This window comes from Phacochoerus africanus, chromosome 1 (genome assembly GCF_016906955.1).
Source record: "Phacochoerus africanus isolate WHEZ1 chromosome 1, ROS_Pafr_v1, whole genome shotgun sequence".
Classification (NCBI taxonomy): domain Eukaryota; kingdom Metazoa; phylum Chordata; class Mammalia; order Artiodactyla; family Suidae; genus Phacochoerus; species Phacochoerus africanus.
Window position 1 is genome coordinate 111,325,350 of NC_062544.1, and position 25,487 is coordinate 111,350,836.

The 25,487-nt window shown below is 51.6% G+C and overlaps 1 protein-coding gene across 3 annotated transcripts; it reads left to right on the top strand.

Annotated features, from left to right (window-relative positions):
* The first annotated feature begins 6,613 nt into the window (after positions 1–6,613).
* Positions 6,614–18,707, top strand: LOC125123463 (antibacterial protein PR-39). 3 transcript variants are annotated; one of them, XM_047773297.1, is made up of 4 exons: positions 6,614–7,098; positions 7,500–7,607; positions 17,711–17,782; positions 18,378–18,707. In XM_047773297.1, the coding sequence occupies exons 1-4, from the start codon at positions 6,901–6,903 to the stop codon at positions 18,588–18,590; spliced, it is 591 nt and encodes a 196-aa protein (XP_047629253.1). In that variant the 5' UTR covers positions 6,614–6,900; the 3' UTR covers positions 18,591–18,707. The 3 variants fall into 3 exon arrangements, with proteins under 3 accessions (XP_047629253.1, XP_047629260.1, XP_047629242.1); XM_047773304.1 differs by lacking the exons at positions 17,711–17,782; positions 18,378–18,707 and adding exons at positions 7,763–7,834; positions 8,431–8,543; XM_047773286.1 differs by lacking the exons at positions 6,614–7,098; positions 7,500–7,607 and adding exons at positions 16,570–17,054; positions 17,457–17,564.
* The last annotated feature ends 6,780 nt before the right edge of the window (positions 18,708–25,487 follow it).

Sequence of the window (25,487 nt, forward strand, 5' to 3'; positions counted from 1 at the left end):
AAGTAGAACCTAAATATTCCTTTTGGCCAGTTTCTCCATATAGCATGATATTTGTGAGCATCATGTGTGTCATGGTATGATTACACATGTTCACTTGAAAATCGTAGGTGGGCTTCCCGTTGTAGGGCAGTGGAAACAAACCCGACGGGTATCCATGAGGATGCAGGTTTGATCCTTGGCCTCCCTCGGTAGGTCAAGAATTCAGTGTTGCCAGCGAGCTGTGGTGTAGGTCAGAGATGCGGCTCAGATCCCGCGTTGCTATGGCTGTGGTGTAGGCCAGTGGCTGTAGCTCCAATTCGACCCCTAGCCTGGTAACTTCCATAGGCTGAGGGTGTGGCCCTAAAAGCAAAAAAGAAAAAAGGAAAAGAAAAAGAAAGAAAAGGCAGTACTATTATACTGTACTAATATAGCCCAATATAGTTTGTTCTTTCATCTATGGTGGAGAAGTAAAGTTCTTCTTCTTCTTCTTTTTTTGTTTTTGTTCTTAGGGCTGCGCCACCCACATGTGGAAGTTCCCAGGCAAGGGGTCAGATCAGAGCTACAGCGGCTGGCCTATGTCACAGCCATAGCAACGTGGGATCCGAGGCGATCGGCAGCCTACACCCACAGCTCACGGCAATGCCCGATCCTGGACCCCCTGAGCGAGGCCAGGAATGGAACCTGCATCCTCAGGGAAACTAGCTGGATTTGGCTCCTCTGCGCCCAAACGGGAACTCCTAAAAGTATTCTTTTTAAAGGCTGCACACCTGCCCATGGGGTGGACGGAGCTGTCCCAATCCCGCAGGTCTGGGAGGTTTCCAGTTGCCCAGGTAGGCCCAAGCAAGACGCAGGAAGCATCTTGGTTCCTTCCTCCTCATGGCCTGAGGGAGAGTGTCCTGCGGGAGGCTCCTGAAAAGTGGGCCAGGGTGGGGGGCATGGATAATGGCCTGTGCCGGGCCAGGCTTCTCCGAGGGACCATGAAGAGGGGCTGTATAAAGTGGCTGCCTGCTGTCCCCCTTTACCCAGTGGAGACTGGGCCCCTGGCCCGCACCTTGAAGTTCTGTGCGGCAGGAATAGCTCCATGGAGGATAGGAGGGCCTCCTATGCAGGTGTAAGACATCTTCCGTTTCCCGGGGCGGGAGAGGGAGGTGCAGCTGGGGAAAATCGGGTTTACCTTCTCCCAGTAGGTCAGCAGGTTGGGTGGAGGGCGGGACCGGAAGCCAGGTCCCTCAGCCCTGGCCCTGCTCCTTCTCTTGACCACTTTGCTTTGATGCCTGGAAGCCCGGGGCTCTGGGACTGGCCCGAGGACGCGGGGCCACACACGGGTGAGGCTGTGCTTTGTCCGACTGGGGCCTTTTAAGTGCAGAGCGTGGTGGGAAAGGATGTCTGTCAGAACCAGACCGGTAGGGAAGCTGGAGGGGCACTGGGAAAGGCGGAGCCCAGGCTGGGGGCCAGGTGGTGACAACACTCTTTCAGGCCTAGCCTCTGCAGGACCATTGCTCTCTGTGGGTTAGAAGGTGCCATTGGCAGAGTGCCCAGGGCCTAGCCTGATCATCTCAGGGCACAGCCACTGTGGCTGCAGATCCTCCCACTCCTGACCCCATTCCTTACTCGTCGTGCCTTAATACTCTGTCTGAGTCTCTCTCTCTCTCTCTCCCTCCCTCTCTCTCTTTTGTGTAAGATCGTCATCCACCTGTATTCTTAAAAATATTTTTTAAATGATTTTTTCCCGTCGTAGCTGGTTTACAGGGTTTTGTCAGTTTTCTACAGTACAGCAAAGAGACCCCGTCCCACACACGTACATACATTCTTTGTCTCATGTTATCCCCCATCATGCTCCACCATGAGTGACTAGATACAGGTCCCAGGGCTACACAGCAGGATCTCCATGCTTATTCATTGCAAAGGCAATAGCTTGCATCTATTGACCCCCAATTCCCAGTCCATCCCACTCCCTTCCCCTTCCTCCTGTGCAGCCACAAGCATGTTCTCCGAGTCCATGAGTGTCTTTCCTGCGGAAAGGTTCATTTGTGCTGAAGATTAGAGTCCAGATGTAAGTGATATCATGTGGTACTGTCTTTCTCCTTCTGACTTACCTCATCCAGCATGAGAGTCTCTAGTTGCTTCCGTGTTGCTGCAAATGGCACGGTTTTGTTCTTTTTTATGGCTCAGTAGTATTCCATTGTGTGCATATACCACTTCTTCTTAATCCACTCATCTGTCGATGGACCTTTAGGTTGTTTCCATGTCTTGGCTAGTGTGAGTAGCGCTGCAGTGAACATACGGGTGCATGTGTCTTTTTCGAGGGGAAGTTTGTCCGGACGCATGTCCAAGAGTGGGATTGCTGGATGATGTGGTGGTTCTGCGGTAAGTTTTCGGGGGGCACCGCCATACTGTTGTCCACAGTGGCTGTACCAATGTACATTCCCACCAACAGTGTGGGAGGGTTCCCTCTTCTCCACACCCTCTCCAGCATTTGTCATTTGTGGATTTATTAATGACGGCCATTCCGACTGGTGGGAGGTGGTACCTCATGGGAGTTTTGATGTGCATTTCTCTAATAATCAGAGATGGGGAGCATCTTTTCCTGTGCCTGTTGGGCATCTGTAAATCTTCTTTGGAGAAATGTCTGTTCAGGTCTTTTGCCCATTTTTCAGTTGGGTTGTTGGCTTTTTTTGCTGTCGAGTTGTATAAGTTGCTTGCATAGTTTAGAGAGGAAGCCCTTGTCCGTTGCACCATTTGAAACTCCTTTCTCCCACTCTGTACGTGGTCTTTTTGTTTCTCTCTCTCTCTTTTTTAATGGTTTCCTTTGCTGTGCCAAAGGGTGTCAGTTTGATTAGGTCGCATAGGTTTATTTTTGCTTTTATTTCTGTTGCCTTGGGAGACTGACCTAAGAAAACGTTTGTAAGGTAGATGTCAGAGAATGTTTGCCTTTGTTCCCTCCTAGGAGTTTGATGGTGTCTTGCTTTATGTTTAAGTCTTTAAGCCATTTGGCGTTTATTTTCGTGCGTGGTGTGAGGGTGTGTTCCAGTTTCACTTATTTACATGCGACTGTCCAGTTTTCCCAGCACCACTGGCTGAAAAGGCTGTCTTTTCCCCCTTTTGATATTCTTGCCGCCTTTGGCAAAGACTAACTGACGGTAGGTGTCTGGGTTTATGTCTGGGTTCTCGATTCTGTTCCACTGGTCTGTGTGTCTGTTTTGGTACTGGTACCACACTCTCTCGATTGCTGTGGCTCTGCAATATTGCCCAAAGTCCGGGAGAGTGATGCCTCCTGCTTGGTTTTTGTTCCTCAGCATTGCTTTGGCCATTCTGGGTCTTTTGTGGTTCCATATAAGTATTTGGATTGTTTGTTCTAGTTCTGTGGACAATGTCATGGGGAATTGGATAGGGATTCCACTGAATCTGTAGAGTGCTTTGGCTGGTGTGGCCATTATACGATATGCATTTTTCCAGCCCAGGAGCATGGAATATCCTTCCATTTCTTGGCATCCTCTTTAATTTCCTCGATGGAGGTGTTACAGGTCTCAGCAGATAAGACTTTCATCTCCTTGGTCAGGTTTATTCCCAGGTCCTTAATGTTTTTGGGTGTGATTGTAAAAGGTGTTGTATTTTTGTATTCCTTCTCTAATATTTCATTGTTAGTATACAGAAATGCAACTGATTTCTCTCTCTCTCTCTTTCTCTCTTTCCTTCCTTCCTTCCTTCCTGTCTTTCTGTCTTTTGCTTTTTAGGGCCCCACCCTCGGCATATGGAGGTTCCCAGGCTAGGGGTCTAATTGGACCTACACCACAGCTCACAGCAACACCAGAGCCTTAACCCACTGAGTGAAGCCAGACATCGAACCCGAATCCTCATGGTTCCTCGTCGGATTCCTCTCCGCTGGGCCGTGACGGGACCTCCTGATTTCTGTGAGTGTTAACCTTGTGTCCTGCTCCTTTGCTGACTTCATGGATCAGTTCGAGGAGCTGTTGTGTGGAGTCCTTAGGGTTTTCTGTGTATGGTACCATGTCCTCTGCACACAGTGACAATTTTACCACTTCTCTTCCAATCTGGATCCTTTTTATGTCTTTTGTTTGTCTGATTGCTGTGGTTAGGACTTCCAATACTCCGTTGAACACAACAGTGGTGAGGTTGGGTATCCTTGTCTTGTTCCAGATTTTAGTGGGAAGGCTTTCAGCTTTTCTCCACTGAGTATTGTATTTGCTGTGGGTGTGTCATCAATGGCTTTGATTACGTTAGGGTATGTTCCCTCCACACCCACTTTGTCAGAGTGTATATCACGAATGGAATGGATGTTGGACTTTGTCACACGCTTTTTCTGCATCTATTGAGATGATCATGTGGTTTTTGACTTTTCTTTTGTTAATGTGGTGGTCGATGTTGACCGATTTGCGTTATGTTGAAGCATCCTTGTGAACCTGGGATGAATCCCGCTTCGTCGTGGTGTGTGTGGTCTTTTCCACATAGTGCTGGGTTCGGTCACGCTTCTCTGTCTCCTGAAGCAAGAACCGGGCTAAGGGAACAGGGGGATAAGGAGCCTCTTCCCAGGTGTCCATCTACCGGCTTGAGCTCCTGCTCCCCTCACGGCCGTCTCAGCTGCGTCTGAGGCCATTTGAGTTGGCTTCACGCTCACTGGCTGCCGAGGGTCCCCCAGAGCAGAGTCTTTGCAAGGGAGTCACAGCTGGTGAGAGGCAAAGCGGGGATTCAAACTCACTCTGCCCGACTCCAGAATGCCTGGGGACAGCTCATTCTGGGTGATCATCACCACTCCTGTTTAGGGAGCTTCGCTTCTGGGCCAGCCGGTTCCACGTTCTTTCCCTCGGTTGACTCCTTTATCAGACCTTGTCCTTGAGCAGTCTCCTCTCCCCATGGGGGGATGGGGAAGGGAAGCTCAGTCCTAAGGTTTGGGGAATTCAAAGGTGCAGAGGCAGGAAAGCCCAAGGAGCATTTCAGGCTTACCAGGTACTCAGTAACCGTGGGTATTGCTAATTGCTTTCTACTGTAACCACCTCCTTTTCCTCCTTTGACTTGGGAAAGGCTACAGCTTGACCAAGAGGCCCCTGGGGCAATACCTGGACTGTGAAGCCAGGTTGTTCAGAAGCCCACCTCGCCTTCCTTCTCCAAGGCTCAGTCAGCCCCAGTCACCCTGGCTGCCACTTCCGATGTGCCCTGGGCAAGTCCCCGGGGCCTATAGCCCAAGTGAGTCCAAAGAGCGATTCCAGGCCTCACAGTCACAATGCCATTCATTCCTCTGGAGAACTGTACAAGAATTTGCCTTGGCCCGTTTGCTCTCCCAGCTGTGCTGTCTCTGCCTCCCACACTGGCCACCCCAGCCCAGTGTCTTCACCAGAGCAGTGACCAGGAGTCTTTTGGGGTCAAGTCAGAAGAGAAGACCTGAGGCTGTGGGAGCCAAGACGAGGGGGCACCTTGTGTGGCTGGAGGTCAGGGAAGGCTTCCTCGGGTGGAAGGGCAGGGCAAGCCGAGGGATCAGGTGCAGAGCCATTGGGACAGGAGCAGGGGGACACAGAGGCTTGAGTGGCCGGGGTGTCTGTGACAGCAGTGTATAGGGTTTGAGAGCTGGAAGTGGGGACAAAGGTGAGATTCGGGAATGCAGGCCCCAGTGCCAGGCAGGGGTGTGTGGGCTCAAGGCAGGGGCTGAAATGGCCACGTCAGTGGCCTGAAGGAGCCCCTAGAATTGGTGTGGAGGGTGGACCGTGGTCCCGGGAGAGACAGGAACCCAGGGAAGGTGGAGTCTGGAGTGTGTGGGCACTCGAGAGGGAGACGGTGGTGGTAGGGGCGGGGCAGAGGCGGTGGGGAGGTCAGAGGGAGTGTCCTCAGGAGGAAGAAGTGGGCGCAGGTGGGGTCTCCCCAGGCTTTCAGCTCAGGGCTCCTGGGTTGGCGCCCAGCCAACAGCCGCCAGACAGCAGAGTGTGGACAGCCGGGGGTGTTCATGGGAGTCCTGAACTCAGAGACACAGACCAGGGATGTGTGTCCACGGTAACGGGTATCTTGAGAAGGGATGTCCCCAGGAATGTGTCTTAGGACTGGGAGGAGAAGCAGCCCCCCTGCACCTGTGTGAGCCCTGTGTGTTAAGAGGAGGGTCCTTGGGCAGACAGAACAGGAGTCACACGGGAGGCAGGAGGTGACTCAGTGGGCCGGCATTGGGGGAGGATACTGCAGGGGGCGGTTTCAGGAGGACAGAGCATCCCCAGTGCCTGTGGAGACAGACAATGCCTGACAGAATCTTCTGGACTCAGGATGGTGGCCAGGCTGCTGTGGCCCTGAGTGTGAGACAGAGCAAGAGGTCTCACTGTTTGAGATGATCCTTCCTAAGGCGGGGTGAGGGAGAAAAGGTCAATGGGCCACGTCTCAGGAAAGCTGGGGATGTGAGCGTTTTCAGATGAGGAAGGTAGAAGAGAATCTAGGAGAGGGGGCACATGGAGCGGAGCCCCTGACTTGCTGAGGACTGGGTCAGGAAACAGGAAGATGTGGGGCTAACGGCCGAGGCTCGGGCGGGGCGAGCAAGCAAGATGCCAGATGCGGTAGATGCTGACTACACTCCTGGACCCTGGTTCCTGAAGATGCCATAGTGGGGAGAAGGCGGGGGAGTGAGACTGTGCCTGTCCCTCCCTCACCCAAGGACTCAACCCGCCTGAGCAACCCTGCCTGTGACACTGCCCGTGGGGCCCAGGAGAGGCCAGGACACTGTCAGGGAGATGGAGAAACCACTTCTTCACCTTGCACAGGCGCCCATCCTTCCCCACTGCCCAGCAATCCCCTGAGGCAAGAGCCGGGGCTGAGGCAAGTCCAGCCAGCATCCTGGGAGGCAGCCAGGGATGGGGCCGCTCAGGAAGTCCCAGACCCAGGCTGGGCATAAAGGGGGGTCCCGCAGGCTGGGAGGAGGCTCACCTGGGCACCATGGAGACCCAGAGGGCCAGCCTGTGCCTGGGGCGCTGGTCACTGTGGCTTCTGCTGCTGGGACTCGTGGTGCCCTCGGCCAGCGCCCAGGCCCTCAGCTACAGGGAGGCCGTGCTTCGTGCTGTGGATCGCCTCAACGAGCAGTCCTCGGAAGCTAATCTCTACCGCCTCCTGGAGCTGGACCAGCCGCCCAAGGCCGTGAGTCGGGCAGGGGCTCAGGAGGGGCTGGGGGGCGGGGGCTGTCCCCCACCCGCCTCGGGGCTCCCTGTCCCTCCCCCTGCTCAGGCTGTACCTCCTGCCAGGAAGGCACTTGTCCCTCTAAGGGGGACCCCCTCTTCCAGGAAACCTTCCCAGAGCTGGGTGCCCTGCCCGCGTGAGAGCTTCCCGCCTTAGCCTCTGGGCTGTGGGCTCAGGGCCCTGCACAGCCTGTGAGGCAGGAGCGGGCTCTGTCCCCTCCCCTGTGCACCCAGCACCAAGCCCAGGGCCAGGCTCCCAGCAGGGGCTGCAGAGGCTGCTGTCTAGGTGCGGGCGGGGGTGTGACAGATCAGAGGGGGAAGCCTGAGCCCGAGTCCCATCTCCCCACTTTGATCCTTGACCAGGACGAGGACCCGGGCACCCCGAAACCTGTGAGCTTCACGGTGAAGGAGACTGTGTGTCCCAGGCTGACTCGGCAGCCCCCGGAGCTGTGTGACTTCAAGGAGAACGGGGTGAGGCTGGGGGCTGGGGGCGCTGGCGGATGCTTCCCTATGAGCTGAACAGGAGAGCCTTCTGGGGAAGATGTCCAGGCCCTGGGGTGAGGCTGGGAGCTCATGGATTGAGGGGGGGTGTGTGTCCCATTTTGACCTTGAGTCTCCCCTTCCAGCGGGTGAAACAGTGTTTGGGGACAGTCACCCTGGGTCAGATCCAGGACCCGCTCGACATCACCTGCAATGAGGTGAGTGGCCCCTTATTGGTGTCAAGTTGCTAATGGGTTGGTGTGGGGAACTCCTTTGGAGTGTCACCCGCTGCCCCATCCAGGGCGTGGAAAGGCCCTCCTACCCCGGCCCTTCCCTCACCTCGGCCCCAGGGCTCCAGGTCTGGCTCTGTCATCCTTAGAGCCGCGGTTCCCTAAATGGGGTATCCCCCTCGTATTTGTCAGAAAGGCACATTTCAGGCCCCACCCCGACCCTCTGAATCACACTCTTGGGTGGGGCCCAGCCTTGTCTCTTCTCCCAAGATCCCAGCGGGTTCTTCCTGTGCTGTCGGCTGAGAGGCAGTGACCGGACTAATGGACTTGCAGGCCCTGCTCCTGGCCAGCTTTGCGGGGCTGGGTTTGGGGCCCTGGCAAGCCCCCAGTCATCTCTGGGCCTGAGTCCACTTATGTGTCTGTGGGGGATTCCACCACGTGCTCCAAAGGTCACAGCCAGAGGTGGACTGGGGCCCCAAGCCTCTTACTGTTTCCCCATTCAGGGATTTTTCTAGTCTGGAGGGAGGGGTCTTGTCTTGACCCTTGGCCAGACCCCACCCGAAACCTGTTTCTCTTGGTCACAGGTTCAAGGTGTCAGGGGAGTTCGCGTGTGCGTTTGTAGGCGTAGGACCTGCGTCTATGTCAGACGAGGATGACGGTTGCGACGGCAGGCTTTCCCTCCCCCAATTTTCCCGGGCCAGGTTTCCGTCCCCCAATTTTCTTCCGCCTCCACCTTTCCGTCCCGCACCATTCGGTCCACCAAGGTTCCCTGGTAGACGGTGAAGGATTTGCAGGCAACTCACCCAGAAGGCCTTTCGGTACATTAAAATCCCAGCAAGGAGACCTAAGCATCTGCTTTGCCCAGGCCCGCGTCTGTCAAATAAATTCTTGTGAAACCAACTTCCTCCAGGCTTCAATTTCATTGTCTCCTGTCTTCCCACTTCCTGACCCTGAGTCCTTAACTCTGGGAGAACTCGTGTGTGTGTGTGTGTGTGTGTGTGTTGCTGTAACCACAGAGATGGGTGAGGCCACTGTTCCTTCTAGGATGGCTTGGAGGGAAGGCAGCAGGGAGTTTGAAAAGGGTTCTGGGGCAGCCCTGGGGCCCTTCCCATCACCAAGGTAAAACCCGAGTCTCTGGGGTTGTCATAGTAACAACACCAGCAAAGGGTGCCTGGGCCCCAAGTCTTAAGCTCATGACTGCCTCCTTCTGCCCCTCTTCCTTCCTTCCTTCCTTCCCTTCATCTTCTTTTATTACAATTGTTCTTAGAAAGACATACGCTTGGAGTTCTGGTTGTGGCTCAGCAGAATCAAACCCGTCTCGTAGGAGGATGTGGCCTTGCTCAGTGGGTTAAGGATCTGGCATTGCTGTGCCAGTGGCAAAGGCCGGCCGCTGTAGCTCCCATTTGACCTCTAGCCTGGGAACATCCATATGCTACAAGTGCGGCCCTAAAAAGGAACCAAAAAAAGAAGACATCATGCTCTTTATGAAAAGTTCATAAACAATCCTAGGACAGCTGAAGCCCTTTTGACCACGCGACTCTAAGCCCTACTCACCCCCATCACAAATAACCTCCATTCATCAACTTGGTGTGTATCTGTTCTGATCTCTTTTTTTGGCCATGCCCACCCGGCGTGGAAGTTCTTGGACCAGGGACTGAACGTGTACCACAGCAGTTACCTGAGCTGCTGCAGTGACAACACGGTGGATCCTTCACCTGCTGTGCCACAAGAGAACTCCCTGCTCTGATCTTTCTAGATATTTATATGCATTTATGAACGTGAAGAAATACGGTGTCTTGTTTTATATTGATTGAAGCTTTCCGTATGGAATCAAACTGCATGAGTTACTCTGCAATTTGCCCTTTCCCCTCAATATTAAATGTGAAATTTTCCTACACATAAAATTTCTAGGTGAAATATTAAATGTATACCAATAAGGTGCACTAATCGTAAGTGTACAGCTTGCTGAGATTTTGCTGTATAAACACAGTTGTGGAACCAGCGCTCAGAAACCTCCCTGCCCCTTTTCCGGTTGCAACCCCTTCCACATAACCATGACCCTGACTTTGAACTCCGTAGATTAGCATTGCTAGATCTTGCAATTTACAGGTTATACAAGTAGAACCTAAATATTCCTTTTGGCCAGTTTCTCCATATAGCATGATATTTGTGAGCATCATGTGTGTCATGGTATGATTACACATGTTCACTTGAAAATCGTAGGTGGGCTTCCCGTTGTAGGGCAGTGGAAACAAACCCGACGGGTATCCATGAGGATGCAGGTTTGATCCTTGGCCTCCCTCGGTAGGTCAAGAATTCAGTGTTGCCAGCGAGCTGTGGTGTAGGTCAGAGATGCGGCTCAGATCCCGCGTTGCTATGGCTGTGGTGTAGGCCAGTGGCTGTAGCTCCAATTCGACCCCTAGCCTGGTAACTTCCATAGGCTGAGGGTGTGGCCCTAAAAGCAAAAAAGAAAAAAGGAAAAGAAAAAGAAAGAAAAGGCAGTACTATTATACTGTACTAATATAGCCCAATATAGTTGTTCTTTCATCTATGGTGGAGAAGTAAAGTTCTTCTTCTTCTTCTTTTTTTGTTTTTGTTCTTAGGGCTGCGCCACCCACATGTGGAAGTTCCCAGGCAAGGGGTCAGATCAGAGCTACAGCGGCTGGCCTATGTCACAGCCATAGCAACGTGGGATCCGAGGCGATCGGCAGCCTACACCCACAGCTCACGGCAATGCCCGATCCTGGACCCCCTGAGCGAGGCCAGGAATGGAACCTGCATCCTCAGGGAACTAGCTGGATTGGCTCCTCTGCGCCCAAACGGGAACTCCTAAAGTATTCTTTTTAAAGGCTGCACACCTGCCCATGGGGTGGACGGAGCTGTCCCAATCCCGCAGGTCTGGGAGGTTTCCAGTTGCCCAGGTAGGCCCAAGCAAGACGCAGGAAGCATCTTGGTTCCTTCCTCCTCATGGCCTGAGGGAGAGTGTCCTGCGGGAGGCTCCTGAAAAGTGGGCCAGGGTGGGGGGCATGGATAATGGCCTGTGCCGGGCCAGGCTTCTCCGAGGGACCATGAAGAGGGGCTGTATAAAGTGGCTGCCTGCTGTCCCCCTTTACCCAGTGGAGACTGGGCCCCTGGCCCGCACCTTGAAGTTCTGTGCGGCAGGAATAGCTCCATGGAGGATAGGAGGGCCTCCTATGCAGGTGTAAGACATCTTCCGTTTCCCGGGGCGGGAGAGGGAGGTGCAGCTGGGGAAAATCGGGTTTACCTTCTCCCAGTAGGTCAGCAGGTTGGGTGGAGGGCGGGACCGGAAGCCAGGTCCCTCAGCCCTGGCCCTGCTCCTTCTCTTGACCACTTTGCTTTGATGCCTGGAAGCCCGGGGCTCTGGGACTGGCCCGAGGACGCGGGGCCACACACGGGTGAGGCTGTGCTTTGTCCGACTGGGGCCTTTTAAGTGCAGAGCGTGGTGGGAAAGGATGTCTGTCAGAACCAGACCGGTAGGGAAGCTGGAGGGGCACTGGGAAAGGCGGAGCCCAGGCTGGGGGCCAGGTGGTGACAACACTCTTTCAGGCCTAGCCTCTGCAGGACCATTGCTCTCTGTGGGTTAGAAGGTGCCATTGGCAGAGTGCCCAGGGCCTAGCCTGATCATCTCAGGGCACAGCCACTGTGGCTGCAGATCCTCCCACTCCTGACCCCATTCCTTACTCGTCGTGCCTTAATACTCTGTCTGAGTCTCTCTCTCTCTCTCTCCCTCCCTCTCTCTCTTTTGTGTAAGATCGTCATCCACCTGTATTCTTAAAAATATTTTTAAATGATTTTTTCCCGTCGTAGCTGGTTTACAGGGTTTTGTCAGTTTTCTACAGTACAGCAAAGAGACCCCGTCCCACACACGTACATACATTCTTTGTCTCATGTTATCCCCCATCATGCTCCACCATGAGTGACTAGATACAGGTCCCAGGGCTACACAGCAGGATCTCCATGCTTATTCATTGCAAAGGCAATAGCTTGCATCTATTGACCCCCAATTCCCAGTCCATCCCACTCCCTTCCCCTTCCTCCTGTGCAGCCACAAGCATGTTCTCCGAGTCCATGAGTGTCTTTCCTGCGGAAAGGTTCATTTGTGCTGAAGATTAGAGTCCAGATGTAAGTGATATCATGTGGTACTGTCTTTCTCCTTCTGACTTACCTCATCCAGCATGAGAGTCTCTAGTTGCTTCCGTGTTGCTGCAAATGGCACGGTTTTGTTCTTTTTTATGGCTCAGTAGTATTCCATTGTGTGCATATACCACTTCTTCTTAATCCACTCATCTGTCGATGGACCTTTAGGTTGTTTCCATGTCTTGGCTAGTGTGAGTAGCGCTGCAGTGAACATACGGGTGCATGTGTCTTTTTCGAGGGGAAGTTTGTCCGGACGCATGTCCAAGAGTGGGATTGCTGGATGATGTGGTGGTTCTGCGGTAAGTTTTCGGGGGCACCGCCATACTGTTGTCCACAGTGGCTGTACCAATGTACATTCCCACCAACAGTGTGGGAGGGTTCCCTCTTCTCCACACCCTCTCCAGCATTTGTCATTTGTGGATTTATTAATGACGGCCATTCCGACTGGTGGGAGGTGGTACCTCATGGGAGTTTTGATGTGCATTTCTCTAATAATCAGAGATGGGGAGCATCTTTTCCTGTGCCTGTTGGGCATCTGTAAATCTTCTTTGGAGAAATGTCTGTTCAGGTCTTTTGCCCATTTTTCAGTTGGGTTGTTGGCTTTTTTTGCTGTCGAGTTGTATAAGTTGCTTGCATAGTTTAGAGAGGAAGCCCTTGTCCGTTGCACCGTTTGAAACTCCTTTCTCCCACTCTGTACGTGGTCTTTTTGTTTCTCTCTCTCTCTTTTTTAATGGTTTCCTTTGCTGTGCCAAAGGGTGTCAGTTTGATTAGGTCGCATAGGTTTATTTTTGCTTTTATTTCTGTTGCCTTGGGAGACTGACCTAAGAAAACGTTTGTAAGGTAGATGTCAGAGAATGTTTGCCTTTGTTCCCTCCTAGGAGTTTGATGGTGTCTTGCTTTATGTTTAAGTCTTTAAGCCATTTGGCGTTTATTTTCGTGCGTGGTGTGAGGGTGTGTTCCAGTTTCACTTATTTACATGCGACTGTCCAGTTTTCCCAGCACCACTGGCTGAAAAGGCTGTCTTTTCCCCCTTTTGATATTCTTGCCGCCTTTGGCAAAGACTAACTGACGGTAGGTGTCTGGGTTTATGTCTGGGTTCTCGATTCTGTTCCACTGGTCTGTGTGTCTGTTTTGGTACTGGTACCACACTCTCTCGATTGCTGTGGCTCTGCAATATTGCCCAAAGTCCGGGAGAGTGATGCCTCCTGCTTGGTTTTTGTTCCTCAGCATTGCTTTGGCCATTCTGGGTCTTTTGTGGTTCCATATAAGTATTTGGATTGTTTGTTCTAGTTCTGTGGACAATGTCATGGGGAATTGGATAGGGATTCCACTGAATCTGTAGAGTGCTTTGGCTGGTGTGGCCATTATACGATATGCATTTTTCCAGCCCAGGAGCATGGAATATCCTTCCATTTCTTGGCATCCTCTTTAATTTCCTCGATGGAGGTGTTACAGGTCTCAGCAGATAAGACTTTCATCTCCTTGGTCAGGTTTATTCCCAGGTCCTTAATGTTTTTGGGTGTGATTGTAAAAGGTGTTGTATTTTTGTATTCCTTCTCTAATATTTCATTGTTAGTATACAGAAATGCAACTGATTTCTCTCTCTCTCTCTTTCTCTCTTTCCTTCCTTCCTTCCTTCCTGTCTTTCTGTCTTTTGCTTTTTAGGGCCCCACCCTCGGCATATGGAGGTTCCCAGGCTAGGGGTCTAATTGGACCTACACCACAGCTCACAGCAACACCAGAGCCTTAACCCACTGAGTGAAGCCAGACATCGAACCCGAATCCTCATGGTTCCTCGTCGGATTCCTCTCCGCTGGGCCGTGACGGGACCTCCTGATTTCTGTGAGTGTTAACCTTGTGTCCTGCTCCTTTGCTGACTTCATGGATCAGTTCGAGGAGCTGTTGTGTGGAGTCCTTAGGGTTTTCTGTGTATGGTACCATGTCCTCTGCACACAGTGACAATTTTACCACTTCTCTTCCAATCTGGATCCTTTTTATGTCTTTTGTTTGTCTGATTGCTGTGGTTAGGACTTCCAATACTCCGTTGAACACAACAGTGGTGAGGTTGGGTATCCTTGTCTTGTTCCAGATTTTAGTGGGAAGGCTTTCAGCTTTTCTCCACTGAGTATTGTATTTGCTGTGGGTGTGTCATCAATGGCTTTGATTACGTTAGGGTATGTTCCCTCCACACCCACTTTGTCAGAGTGTATATCACGAATGGAATGGATGTTGGACTTTGTCACACGCTTTTTCTGCATCTATTGAGATGATCATGTGGTTTTTGACTTTTCTTTTGTTAATGTGGTGGTCGATGTTGACCGATTTGCGTTATGTTGAAGCATCCTTGTGAACCTGGGATGAATCCCGCTTCGTCGTGGTGTGTGTGGTCTTTTCCACATAGTGCTGGGTTCGGTCACGCTTCTCTGTCTCCTGAAGCAAGAACCGGGCTAAGGGAACAGGGGGATAAGGAGCCTCTTCCCAGGTGTCCATCTACCGGCTTGAGCTCCTGCTCCCCTCACGGCCGTCTCAGCTGCGTCTGAGGCCATTTGAGTTGGCTTCACGCTCACTGGCTGCCGAGGGTCCCCCAGAGCAGAGTCTTTGCAAGGGAGTCACAGCTGGTGAGAGGCAAAGCGGGGATTCAAACTCACTCTGCCCGACTCCAGAATGCCTGGGGACAGCTCATTCTGGGTGATCATCACCACTCCTGTTTAGGGAGCTTCGCTTCTGGGCCAGCCGGTTCCACGTTCTTTCCCTCGGTTGACTCCTTTATCAGACCTTGTCCTTGAGCAGTCTCCTCTCCCCATGGGGGGATGGGGAAGGGAAGCTCAGTCCTAAGGTTTGGGGAATTCAAAGGTGCAGAGGCAGGAAAGCCCAAGGAGCATTTCAGGCTTACCAGGTACTCAGTAACCGTGGGTATTGCTAATTGCTTTCTACTGTAACCACCTCCTTTTCCTCCTTTGACTTGGGAAAGGCTACAGCTTGACCAAGAGGCCCCTGGGGCAATACCTGGACTGTGAAGCCAGGTTGTTCAGAAGCCCACCTCGCCTTCCTTCTCCAAGGCTCAGTCAGCCCCAGTCACCCTGGCTGCCACTTCCGATGTGCCCTGGGCAAGTCCCCGGGGCCTATAGCCCAAGTGAGTCCAAAGAGCGATTCCAGGCCTCACAGTCACAATGCCATTCATTCCTCTGGAGAACTGTACAAGAATTTGCCTTGGCCCGTTTGCTCTCCCAGCTGTGCTGTCTCTGCCTCCCACACTGGCCACCCCAGCCCAGTGTCTTCACCAGAGCAGTGACCAGGAGTCTTTTGGGGTCAAGTCAGAAGAGAAGACCTGAGGCTGTGGGAGCCAAGACGAGGGGGCACCTTGTGTGGCTGGAGGTCAGGGAAGGCTTCCTCGGGTGGAAGGGCAGGGCAAGCCGAGGGATCAGGTGCAGAGCCATTGGGACAGGAGCAGGGGGACACAGAGGCTTGAGTGGCCGGGGTGTCTGTGACAGCAGTGTATAGGGTTTGAGAGCTGGAAGTGGGGACAAAGGTGAGATTCGGGAATGCAGGCCCCAGTGCCAGGCAGGGGTGTGTGGGCTCAAGGCAGGGGCTGAAATGGCCACGTCAGTGGCCTGAAGGAGCCCCTAGAATTGGTGTGGAGGGTGGACCGTGGTCCCGGGAGAGACAGGAACCCAGGGAAGGTGGAGTCTGGAGTGTGTGGGCACTCGAGAGGGAGACGGTGGTGGTAGGGGCGGGGCAGAGGCGGTGGGGAGGTCAGAGGGAGTGTCCTCAGGAGGAAGAAGTGGGCGCAGGTGGGGTCTCCCCAGGCTTTCAGCTCAGGGCTCCTGGGTTGGCGCCCAGCCAACAGCCGCCAGACAGCAGAGTGTGGACAGCCGGGGGTGTTCATGGGAGTCCTGAACTCAGAGACACAGACCAGGGATGTGTGTCCACGGTAACGGGTATCTTGAGAAGGGATGTCCCCAGGAATGTGTCTTAGGACTGGGAGGAGAAGCAGCCCCCCTGCACCTGTGTGAGCCCTGTGTGTTAAGAGGAGGGTCCTTGGGCAGACAGAACAGGAGTCACACGGGAGGCAGGAGGTGACTCAGTGGGCCGGCATTGGGGGAGGATACTGCAGGGGGCGGTTTCAGGAGGACAGAGCATCCCCAGTGCCTGTGGAGACAGACAATGCCTGACAGAATCTTCTGGACTCAGGATGGTGGCCAGGCTGCTGTGGCCCTGAGTGTGAGACAGAGCAAGAGGTCTCACTGTTTGAGATGATCCTTCCTAAGGCGGGGTGAGGGAGAAAAGGTCAATGGGCCACGTCTCAGGAAAGCTGGGGATGTGAGCGTTTTCAGATGAGGAAGGTAGAAGAGAATCTAGGAGAGGGGGCACATGGAGCGGAGCCCCTGACTTGCTGAGGACTGGGTCAGGAAACAGGAAGATGTGGGGCTAACGGCCGAGGCTCGGGCGGGGCGAGCAAGCAAGATGCCAGATGCGGTAGATGCTGACTACACTCCTGGACCCTGGTTCCTGAAGATGCCATAGTGGGGAGAAGGCGGGGGAGTGAGACTGTGCCTGTCCCTCCCTCACCCAAGGACTCAACCCGCCTGAGCAACCCTGCCTGTGACACTGCCCGTGGGGCCCAGGAGAGGCCAGGACACTGTCAGGGAGATGGAGAAACCACTTCTTCACCTTGCACAGGCGCCCATCCTTCCCCACTGCCCAGCAATCCCCTGAGGCAAGAGCCGGGGCTGAGGCAAGTCCAGCCAGCATCCTGGGAGGCAGCCAGGGATGGGGCCGCTCAGGAAGTCCCAGACCCAGGCTGGGCATAAAGGAGGGTCCCGCAGGCTGGGAGGAGGCTCACCTGGGCACCATGGAGACCCAGAGGGCCAGCCTGTGCCTGGGGCGCTGGTCACTGTGGCTTCTGCTGCTGGGACTCGTGGTGCCCTCGGCCAGCGCCCAGGCCCTCAGCTACAGGGAGGCCGTGCTTCGTGCTGTGGATCGCCTCAACGAGCAGTCCTCGGAAGCTAATCTCTACCGCCTCCTGGAGCTGGACCAGCCGCCCAAGGCCGTGAGTCGGGCAGGGGCTCAGGAGGGGCTGGGGGGCGGGGGCTGTCCCCCACCCGCCTCGGGGCTCCCTGTCCCTCCCCCTGCTCAGGCTGTACCTCCGGCCAGGAAGGCACTTGTCCCTCTAAGGGGGACCCCCCTCTTCCAGGAAACCTTCCCAGAGCTGGGTGCCCTGCCCGCGTGAGAGCTTCCCGCCTTAGCCTCTGGGCTGTGGGCTCAGGGCCCTGCACAGCCTGTGAGGCAGGAGCGGGCTCTGTCCCCTCCCCTGTGCACCCAGCACCAAGCCCAGGGCCAGGCTCCCAGCAGGGGCTGCAGAGGCTGCTGTCTAGGTGCGGGCGGGGGTGTGACAGATCAGAGGGGGAAGCCTGAGCCCGAGTCCCATCTCCCCACTTTGATCCTTGACCAGGACGAGGACCCGGGCACCCCGAAACCTGTGAGCTTCACGGTGAAGGAGACTGTGTGTCCCAGGCCGACCCGCCAGCCCCCGGAGCTGTGTGACTTTAAGGAGAACGGGGTGAGGCTGGGGGCTGTGGGCGCTGGCGGATGCTTCCCAAGGAGCTGAACAGGAGGCTTGTGGGGAAGATGTCCAGGCCCTGGGGTGAGGCTGGGGGCGTATGGGTTGGGAGAGTTCCTGATTTGACCTTGAGTCTCCCCTTCTAGCGGGTGAAGCAGTGTGTGGGGACAGTCACCTTGAACCCATCCAATGACCCACTGGACATCAACTGTGATGAGGTGAGGTGTCCCCCTTTGGTTTAGTGTGCTCCTCTTGGGTTGGTGTGTGGAACCTCCTTTGTCCAATTATCCGCTGTCCCATCCAGGGCAGGGAACACACCCCCTACCCTGGCCCCTCCCTCACCTGGGCCCCAGGTGTCCAGGACGGGCTCTGTCATCCTTCGAGCAGTGGTTCTTAAGTGGGGTCCTCACCCAGAAATTCACTTTCTCATGCCCTCTCAGTCCTCCTGAATCAGACTCTGGGGTGGATCCCTGGCAAGGGTATTGTCATAAAGCCTGCTGGGAATTCTGACTGTGCTGACATCTGAGGGGCGCTGCCTTGAGGAATGGACTCTCAGGCCCTGCTCTCGTCCAGCTTTGCTGGGCTCGGCCTGCCACCCTGGGACGTCACCTGTCATCTCTGGGCCTGAGGTTGCTCATCTGTCTGTGGGTGTAGGGATTCAACCACATGCTCCAAAATTCACAGCCAGTGGGCAAACTGTGGCCCCAAGTCTGCTGTTGTGTTCCATTTTTGGGGTTGTTCAAGTGGGAAGTAGGGGACCTGTGTTGATCCTCCTTCAGTCCCATGAGAGATCTCTCTCATCCTTGTTCACAGATTCAGAGTGTCAGGAGACGTCCCCGACCCCCATATTTGCCAAGGCCAAGGCCACCTCCGTTTTTCCCACCAAGGCTCCCACCAAGGATCCCACCAAGGTTCCCACCAAGGTTCCCACCAAGGCTCCCACCAAGGATCCCACCAAGGTTCCCACCAAGGTTCCCACCACGGTTCCCACCACGGTTCCCACCACGGTTCCCCGGAAAACGGTGATGGAGTGGCTGATAACATACCCATTAAAAGCTTTTGGTGAATCCTGAGCCCAGGGAAAGTCCTAGGATCTTATTTGTTGTGGCTCAGACTTCTGAACCGTGAAAAATAAATTCTTGTGAAAGCAACCTTTGTATGGGAGTACCTGCTGAGGCTCAGTGCGTTAAGAATCCAAGTAGTATCCTTGAGGACACAGATTCAATCCCTGACCTCGCTCAGTGGGTTAATGGATCCGGTGTTGCTATGAGCTGTGGTGGAGGTTGTAGGTCACTTTTCAGTTCTGGCAATGCTGCGGCTCTAGTCCAGGCTGGCAGTTGCTGTTCCAGTTGGACCCCTATCCTGGCAACTTCCATATGCCCCAGGTATAGCCATAAAACACCAAAAGAATGACTTCTAGCTTTCCATATCACTTGTTTCCCCTCTTACTACCTACCACTACTGATCTTAATTCTGGGAGTCTTCGTGTGTGTGTGTGTGTGTGTGTGTGTGTGTGTGTGTGTGTGTGTGTGAAAGAGGGGGGGTGGTGGGGAATTTCTGTACACACAGAGTTGGGTGAGGCTGCTGTTCCTTCCAGAAAAACACTGTGGGAGGCACCTGGGTCACAAGGTCCAGACAGCGTCTCCATTCAGGTCCCTTGCATGCCCTTCACATGCCTCCGCCCTCCTCCTCCATCACCCAGTAGGGACTTAAGGAGACCCGCTCTGTGCTCAGTGCTGGTGGGGATGCTGTTCTGCTCTCATGGGGGTGACGGTCCAGGAGGGGCCAGGCCTCTTGTTAAACAGAGACACGGTTCAGCCTCAGGCTGAGCCTGCCGGGACGATGCCCAGAAGGTTCCACCTGCCCTTGACAATGTTAAGTCTGGAAATCCCACCCCTCCTGGCCTTTCCCGTGGCATGGAGACACATCGCTGTTTCTTCAGCTGGGCCCAGATTTCGCTGGTCAGCTTGGTTTAGGGATCAAAAGGAACACCTCTTTCGACCACGGAAAACAAGCATCCTGCTCCTCGGGGTGAAGAGCTCTGCACCGGTGTGAGAAAGGGGAAGAGTGACACACAGGTCACATCCCTAGTTGCCCGGGTGTTTCAGGAGTGTCCTGTCCACGTCCTGCCCACTCCCCATTCTCGAGCCGACCTTTGCTGCAGGGCAGACTGGCAGCACTGGGGAGTGTGCACCCAGGAAGCAGCGTGTCGTGTTCTGACTCTGGGTGCTGCCCCATCTCCCTTCTCTCCACTCCTGCTGGTGCTTTCTGGAACTGCCTCCCAAACCAACCACTGCCACTGAATGCTTGTCCTAGGTCTGCTTCTGGGCCAAGCTGAAACAAGACCGAGAGCCCCCTCTCCGAGAGGCACAGAGGGCAGGATCTCCCAGAGCACTTACTTTGGGACCTGTCGTGCTTGACTTCTCTTGCTGAGCAGGTGGGGCTGAATCAGGCTGGTTAGAGGACCCTGGTGCTTCTCCCGCTCCATCATCCCAAGTTGAGGGAGGAAGCCCTACAGAGGAAGCCGAGGCTGTGGTGTGTCTGTGCCAGAGGACACAGGCTTGCCAGAGCCCGTGGTTAAAGTTGCAGGATTTTTCTGAGCTGGTTGTTAAACCCCTGGTAGCTAGAAACTGGCCTTCGTGGAGGCGTTTACCCCATGGAAATCAGAGAATGTTATATAATAATTTTGTCACCGCTGGAACATCACTGCACAGCCTGTGGTGGTTATGTGTGCTTCCCGTTTCCTCCCATGATTGCCCATCCTGCTCTCATGGCAGCTTTTCTGTCTCCTCAGCCATGCCTTGTCCTTTCATATTTGAAAGGACAAATTTCGTATTTGGTTTTGGCCAGATGTCCCTTGTCGTGGACCGTGCCGTCCGCATGCATATGTGACCACCCATAGCAGAAGTGAGAGGCTGCTTATCTTGTTTCCCTCTCAACCCTTGAGCAAGGAGCTGTACTCTTCCCTGGCAGGGAGGCATGCAGGCCTTGTCAGAGCCTTCCAAAGTGATTGGCTGGGGAGAGTGTCTGCCATTCCAACAGTACTCCTCCTAATCTGTTGCGTTCGTCCATATTTCTGTTTTTGTACCGTTACCACACTGTCTTTATTACCGTGGCTCTGTAATATTGTCTGAAGTTCGGGAGAGTTATGCTTTCTGTTTGGTTTTTTGGTTTTGTTTTGCTTTGTTTTGTTTTCGTCCTCAGGATTGTTTTGGCAGTTGTGGGTCTTTTATGGTTCCATATAAATTTTTGGATTCTTTTTTCTAGTTCTGTGACGAATGTCATGGGTACTTTAATAGGGATCACACTAAGTCTGTAGATTGCTCTGAGCAGTATGGCCATTTTAATGATATTAAGTCTTTCCAATCCGGGAGCATGGGACATCTTTCCATTTCTTTGAATCCTCTTTAATTTTCCTGATGAATGTTTTACAGTTTTCAGCATGAAAAATCTTCCGCATCCTTGGTCAGTTTTATTCCTAAGTACTTAATTTTGGGGGGTGTGATTTTGAAAGGTATTGTATTTTTGTATTCCTTTTCTAATATTTCATTGTAGTATACAGAAATGCAACCAGTTTCTGAATGTTAATCTGTCCCGCTGCTTTGCTGCATTTGTTGATTGGTTTGAGTTGTTTTTGTGTGGAGTCCTTAGGGTTTTCTATTTATAGTAGTATGTCATCTCCATATAGCGATAATATTTTACCTCTTCTCTTCCAATTCGGATAGCTTTCCCATCTTTTGTTTGTCTGATTGCTGTAGGTAGGACTTCCAATATTATGTTGGATAAAAGTGGTGAGAGTGGTCATCCTTGTCTTGTTCCAGTTTTGAGCAGGGAAGTTTTTCAGCTTTTATTCGTTGAGTATTATATCGGCTGTGGGTTTGTCATAAGTGGCTTTTATTATGTTACAGTATGTTCCCTGTATTCCCACTCTGGTAAGAGGCTTTATGAATGGATGTTGGATTTTGGTGAATGCTTTTTTCTGCATCTATTGAGATGATCATGTGTTTGTTTGTTTGCCTGTTTGTTTGGTTTTTGTCTTTCTAGGGTCATACCCACAGCATATGGGAGTTCCCAGGCTAGGGGTTGAATGGGAACTGTGGCTGCTGGCCTACACCACAGCCACAGCAATGTGAGCCGTGTCTGCGACCTGCACCGCAGCTCACAGCAATGCTGGTCCTCAACCCGGTAAGCAAGGCCAGGGGTCGAACCTGCATCCTCATGGATACCAGTCGGGTTTGTTACCACTAAGCCACAATGGGAATTCCCTGGTGTGGTTTTTGACTTTTCTTTTGTTAATGTCGTGTATGATGTTGATTGATTCGCGTGTGTTGAACCATCCTTGTGAGGTTGGGATGAATCCCACTTGGTCATGGTGTATGACCTTTTTTATGTATTGTTGGATTCAGTTGGCTAAAATCTTGTTGAGAATTTTTGCATATCTCTTCATCAAAGATATTGGCCTATAATTTGTTTTTGGTAGTATCTTTGTATTATTTTGGAATTAGGGTGATGGTGGCTTCATAGAATGTCTTTGGGAGCGTTCCTTCTTCCATCTTTTGGAAACGTTTAAGAAGGATGGGTATAAGTTAAACTTCTGTAAGTTTAAGAAGGATGGGTATAAGTTCTTGTTTGTATGTTTGGTAGAATTCACCTGGGAAGCCATCTGGTCCTGGATGTTGGTTTGTAGGGAGTGTTTTTATTACATGTTTAATTGCATTTCTAGTGATTGGTCTCTTCAAATGATCTATTTCTTCTTGATTCAGTTTCGGCAGGCTGTATGTCTGTAGAAAGTTGTCCATTTCTTCTAGGTTGTCGAATTTGTTGGCATATAATTGTTCATAGTGTTCTCCTGTGGCTTTTTGTATTTCTGCAGTATCTGTTGAGATTTCTCCTTTTTCATTTCTCTCTCTCTTTTTTACTTTAGTTTTTATTGTTATTTCCGACACACTTTTTTCCCCCCAGTGTACAGCATGGGAACCCAGTCACACATACACGTATGCATAAATTTCGTCTCCCATTGTGCTGCATTGTAAGTATCTAGACATCGTTCTCAGTGCTACACAGCAGGATCTCATTGTTAATCCATTTCCTTTTTCATTGCTTATTGTTTATTTGGGTTCTTTCTTCTTCTCGGCGAGTTTGGCCAGCGGTTTTTCAATTTCATGTACCCTTTCAAAGAACCAGCTCTTGGTTTTATTGATTTTCGCTATTGTTCTTTTGAATCTCTATTTTATTGATTTCATCTCTGATCTTTATGATTTCCTTCCTTCTGCTGACTTTAGGTTTTGTTTGTTCTTTTTCTAGTTCTTTTAGGTGGCAGGTTAGGTGTCGAATTGAGCTTTTTCTTCTCTTTTGAGGAAGGTCTGTTTTGCTATGAACTACCCTCTAAGAATTGCTTTTGCAGCATTCCATAGATTTTGAATGGTTGTGTTTTCATTGTCTTTCTCTAGGTATTTTTTAATTTCCTTCTTGATTTCCTCATTGACCCACTGTTTTTCTAGTAGCATGTTATTTAGTCTCTATGTAGTCTTTTTTTTTTAATATCTTTGTTTTCAGGTCATTCTTTTTTCTTTTTTTTTTTTTTTTTTGGTCTTTTTAAGGCTCGCCCACTGCATATGGAGGTTCCCAGGCTAGGGGTCAAATCGGAGCTACAGCTGCCAGCCCACACCACAGCTCACGGCAACGCCGGATCCTTAACCCACTGAGCGAGGCCAGGGATCGAACCCGCATGCTCATGGATATTAGTAGGGTTTGTTAACTGCTGAGCCACAGTAGGAACTCCACATGTCGTCATGTTTTTCGCATTTTTCTTCCTGTAGTTGATTTCTAGTTTCATGCCATTGTGGTCAGAGAGGACTCTTGAAAGAATTTCTGTACTCTTAGATTAGTTGAGGTTAGTTTTGTGCCCCAGTATGCAGTCATTCCTTGAGAAGGTTCCATGTGCACTTGAAAAGAATGTATACTTCTGGTTTTCCTTTGGATGTAATATCCTGAAAATATCTATTAAGTCTAACTGTTCTACTGTGTCATGGAGGATCTCTGTTGTCTTGCTGATTTCTGTCTAGAGGATCTATCCGTTGATGTGGGCGGGGTGTTAAATCTTCTACTGCTATTGTGTTCCCATCACTTTCTCCTTTTATGTTTATTAGTATTCGTGGTATGTCTTTGGGTGCTCCTTATATAGGAGCATATATGTTAGCAAGTGTAATAGCCTCTTCTTGAACTGATCCTTTTGTCATTAAATAGTGTCCTTCTTTCCTTTTCTTTACGGCCTTTGTTTTAAAGTCTGTTCTGTCTGATAGGGTTACTGCAACTCCCACTTTCCTGTCTTCTCCATTCACACGAAATATCTTTTTTCACCCCCTCACTTTGCATTTATATGTATCCTTTGCCCTATTCCGTCTGATAGGGTTACTGCAACTCCCACTTTCCTGTCTTCTCCATTCACACGAAATATCTATTTTCATCCCCTCACTTTGAATTTATATGTATCCTTTGCCCTAAGGTGAGTATATTGCAGGCTCTGCTTTTTATCCAGTCTTCCATTCGGTGTCTTTTGTCTTTTCTAGGGCTGCGCCTGCGTCATATGGAGGTTCCCAGGCTAGGGGTCTAGTTGGAGCTGCAGCCGCCAGCCTACACCGCAGCCACAGCCACAGCCACAGCCACAGCAACGCGGCATCCGAGCTGCGTCTGCGACCTGCACCACACCTCACAGCAACGCCGGATCCTTAACCCACTGAGCGAGGCCAGGGATCGAGCCTGCAACCTCATGGTTCCTAGTCGGACTCGTTAACCACTGAGCCACGACGAGAACTCCCATTCTGTATCTTTTGATCAATACATTCAGTCCATTGACGTTTAAGGTAACTATTGATAAATATGTACTTATTGCTGTTTTAAGGGTTGTTTTCCAGTTGGTTCCATGTATCTCCTTTGTTCCATTCTTCATTTGGTTGGATGATTTCCTTTTTTTTTTTTTTTTTGCCTTTCCTTGAGCTGTTCCCGCGGCATATGGAGGTTCCCAGGCTAGGGGTCCAATCGGAGCTGTAGCCACCAGCCTACACCACAGCCACAGCAACGCGGGATCCGAACCGCATCTGTGACCCACACCACAGCTCATGGCAACGGCGGATCCTTAACCCACTGAGCGAGGGCAGAGAACGAACCCGCAACCTCATGGTTCCTAGTCGGATTCTTTAACCACTGCTCCATCACGGGAACTCCTGGATGATTTCCTTTTATTTTATGCTTGTGTCATCTTCTGTTTAGTTTTTGTGACTGTACTGATTGGCTTTGGTTTGTGGTTGCCCTGTTTTTCAAGTATGTGAACCCCTTCCTATATCTGCTTGCTTTAGTCTGAGAGTCATGTGGGCTCAAGCACATTATGAAAAAAAAAAGTCGAGGTTTTCTTTTCTTTTTCTTTTTTCTAAAACTTTATTGAAACATGGTTGATTTACAATGCTGTGTTAATTTCTGCTGCACAGCAAAGTGACTCAGTTATACATATATGTGTTCTTTTTCATATCCTTTTCTATTACGGCTTATCACAGAATACTGAATACAGTTCCCTGTGGTATATAGCAGGACCTTGTTGTTTATCTATTCTATATATACTAGTTTGCATCTGCTAATCCCAAAGGCCTAATCCTTCCCTTCCCCACCCCCTCCCCCTTATCACAAGTCTGTTCTCTATGTCTGTGAGTCTGTTTATATTTTGTAGGTATGTTCCTTCGTATCATATTTTATTTTATTTTTTGAATTACTCAATGAATTTATTACATTTACAGTTGTACAATGATCATCACAATCCAATTTTATAGGATTTCCATCCCACAACCCCAGTGCACCCCCCACCGCCCAAACTCTCTCCTTTGGAAACCATGCGTTTTTCAAAGTCTGCGAGTCAGTATCTCTCCTGCAAAG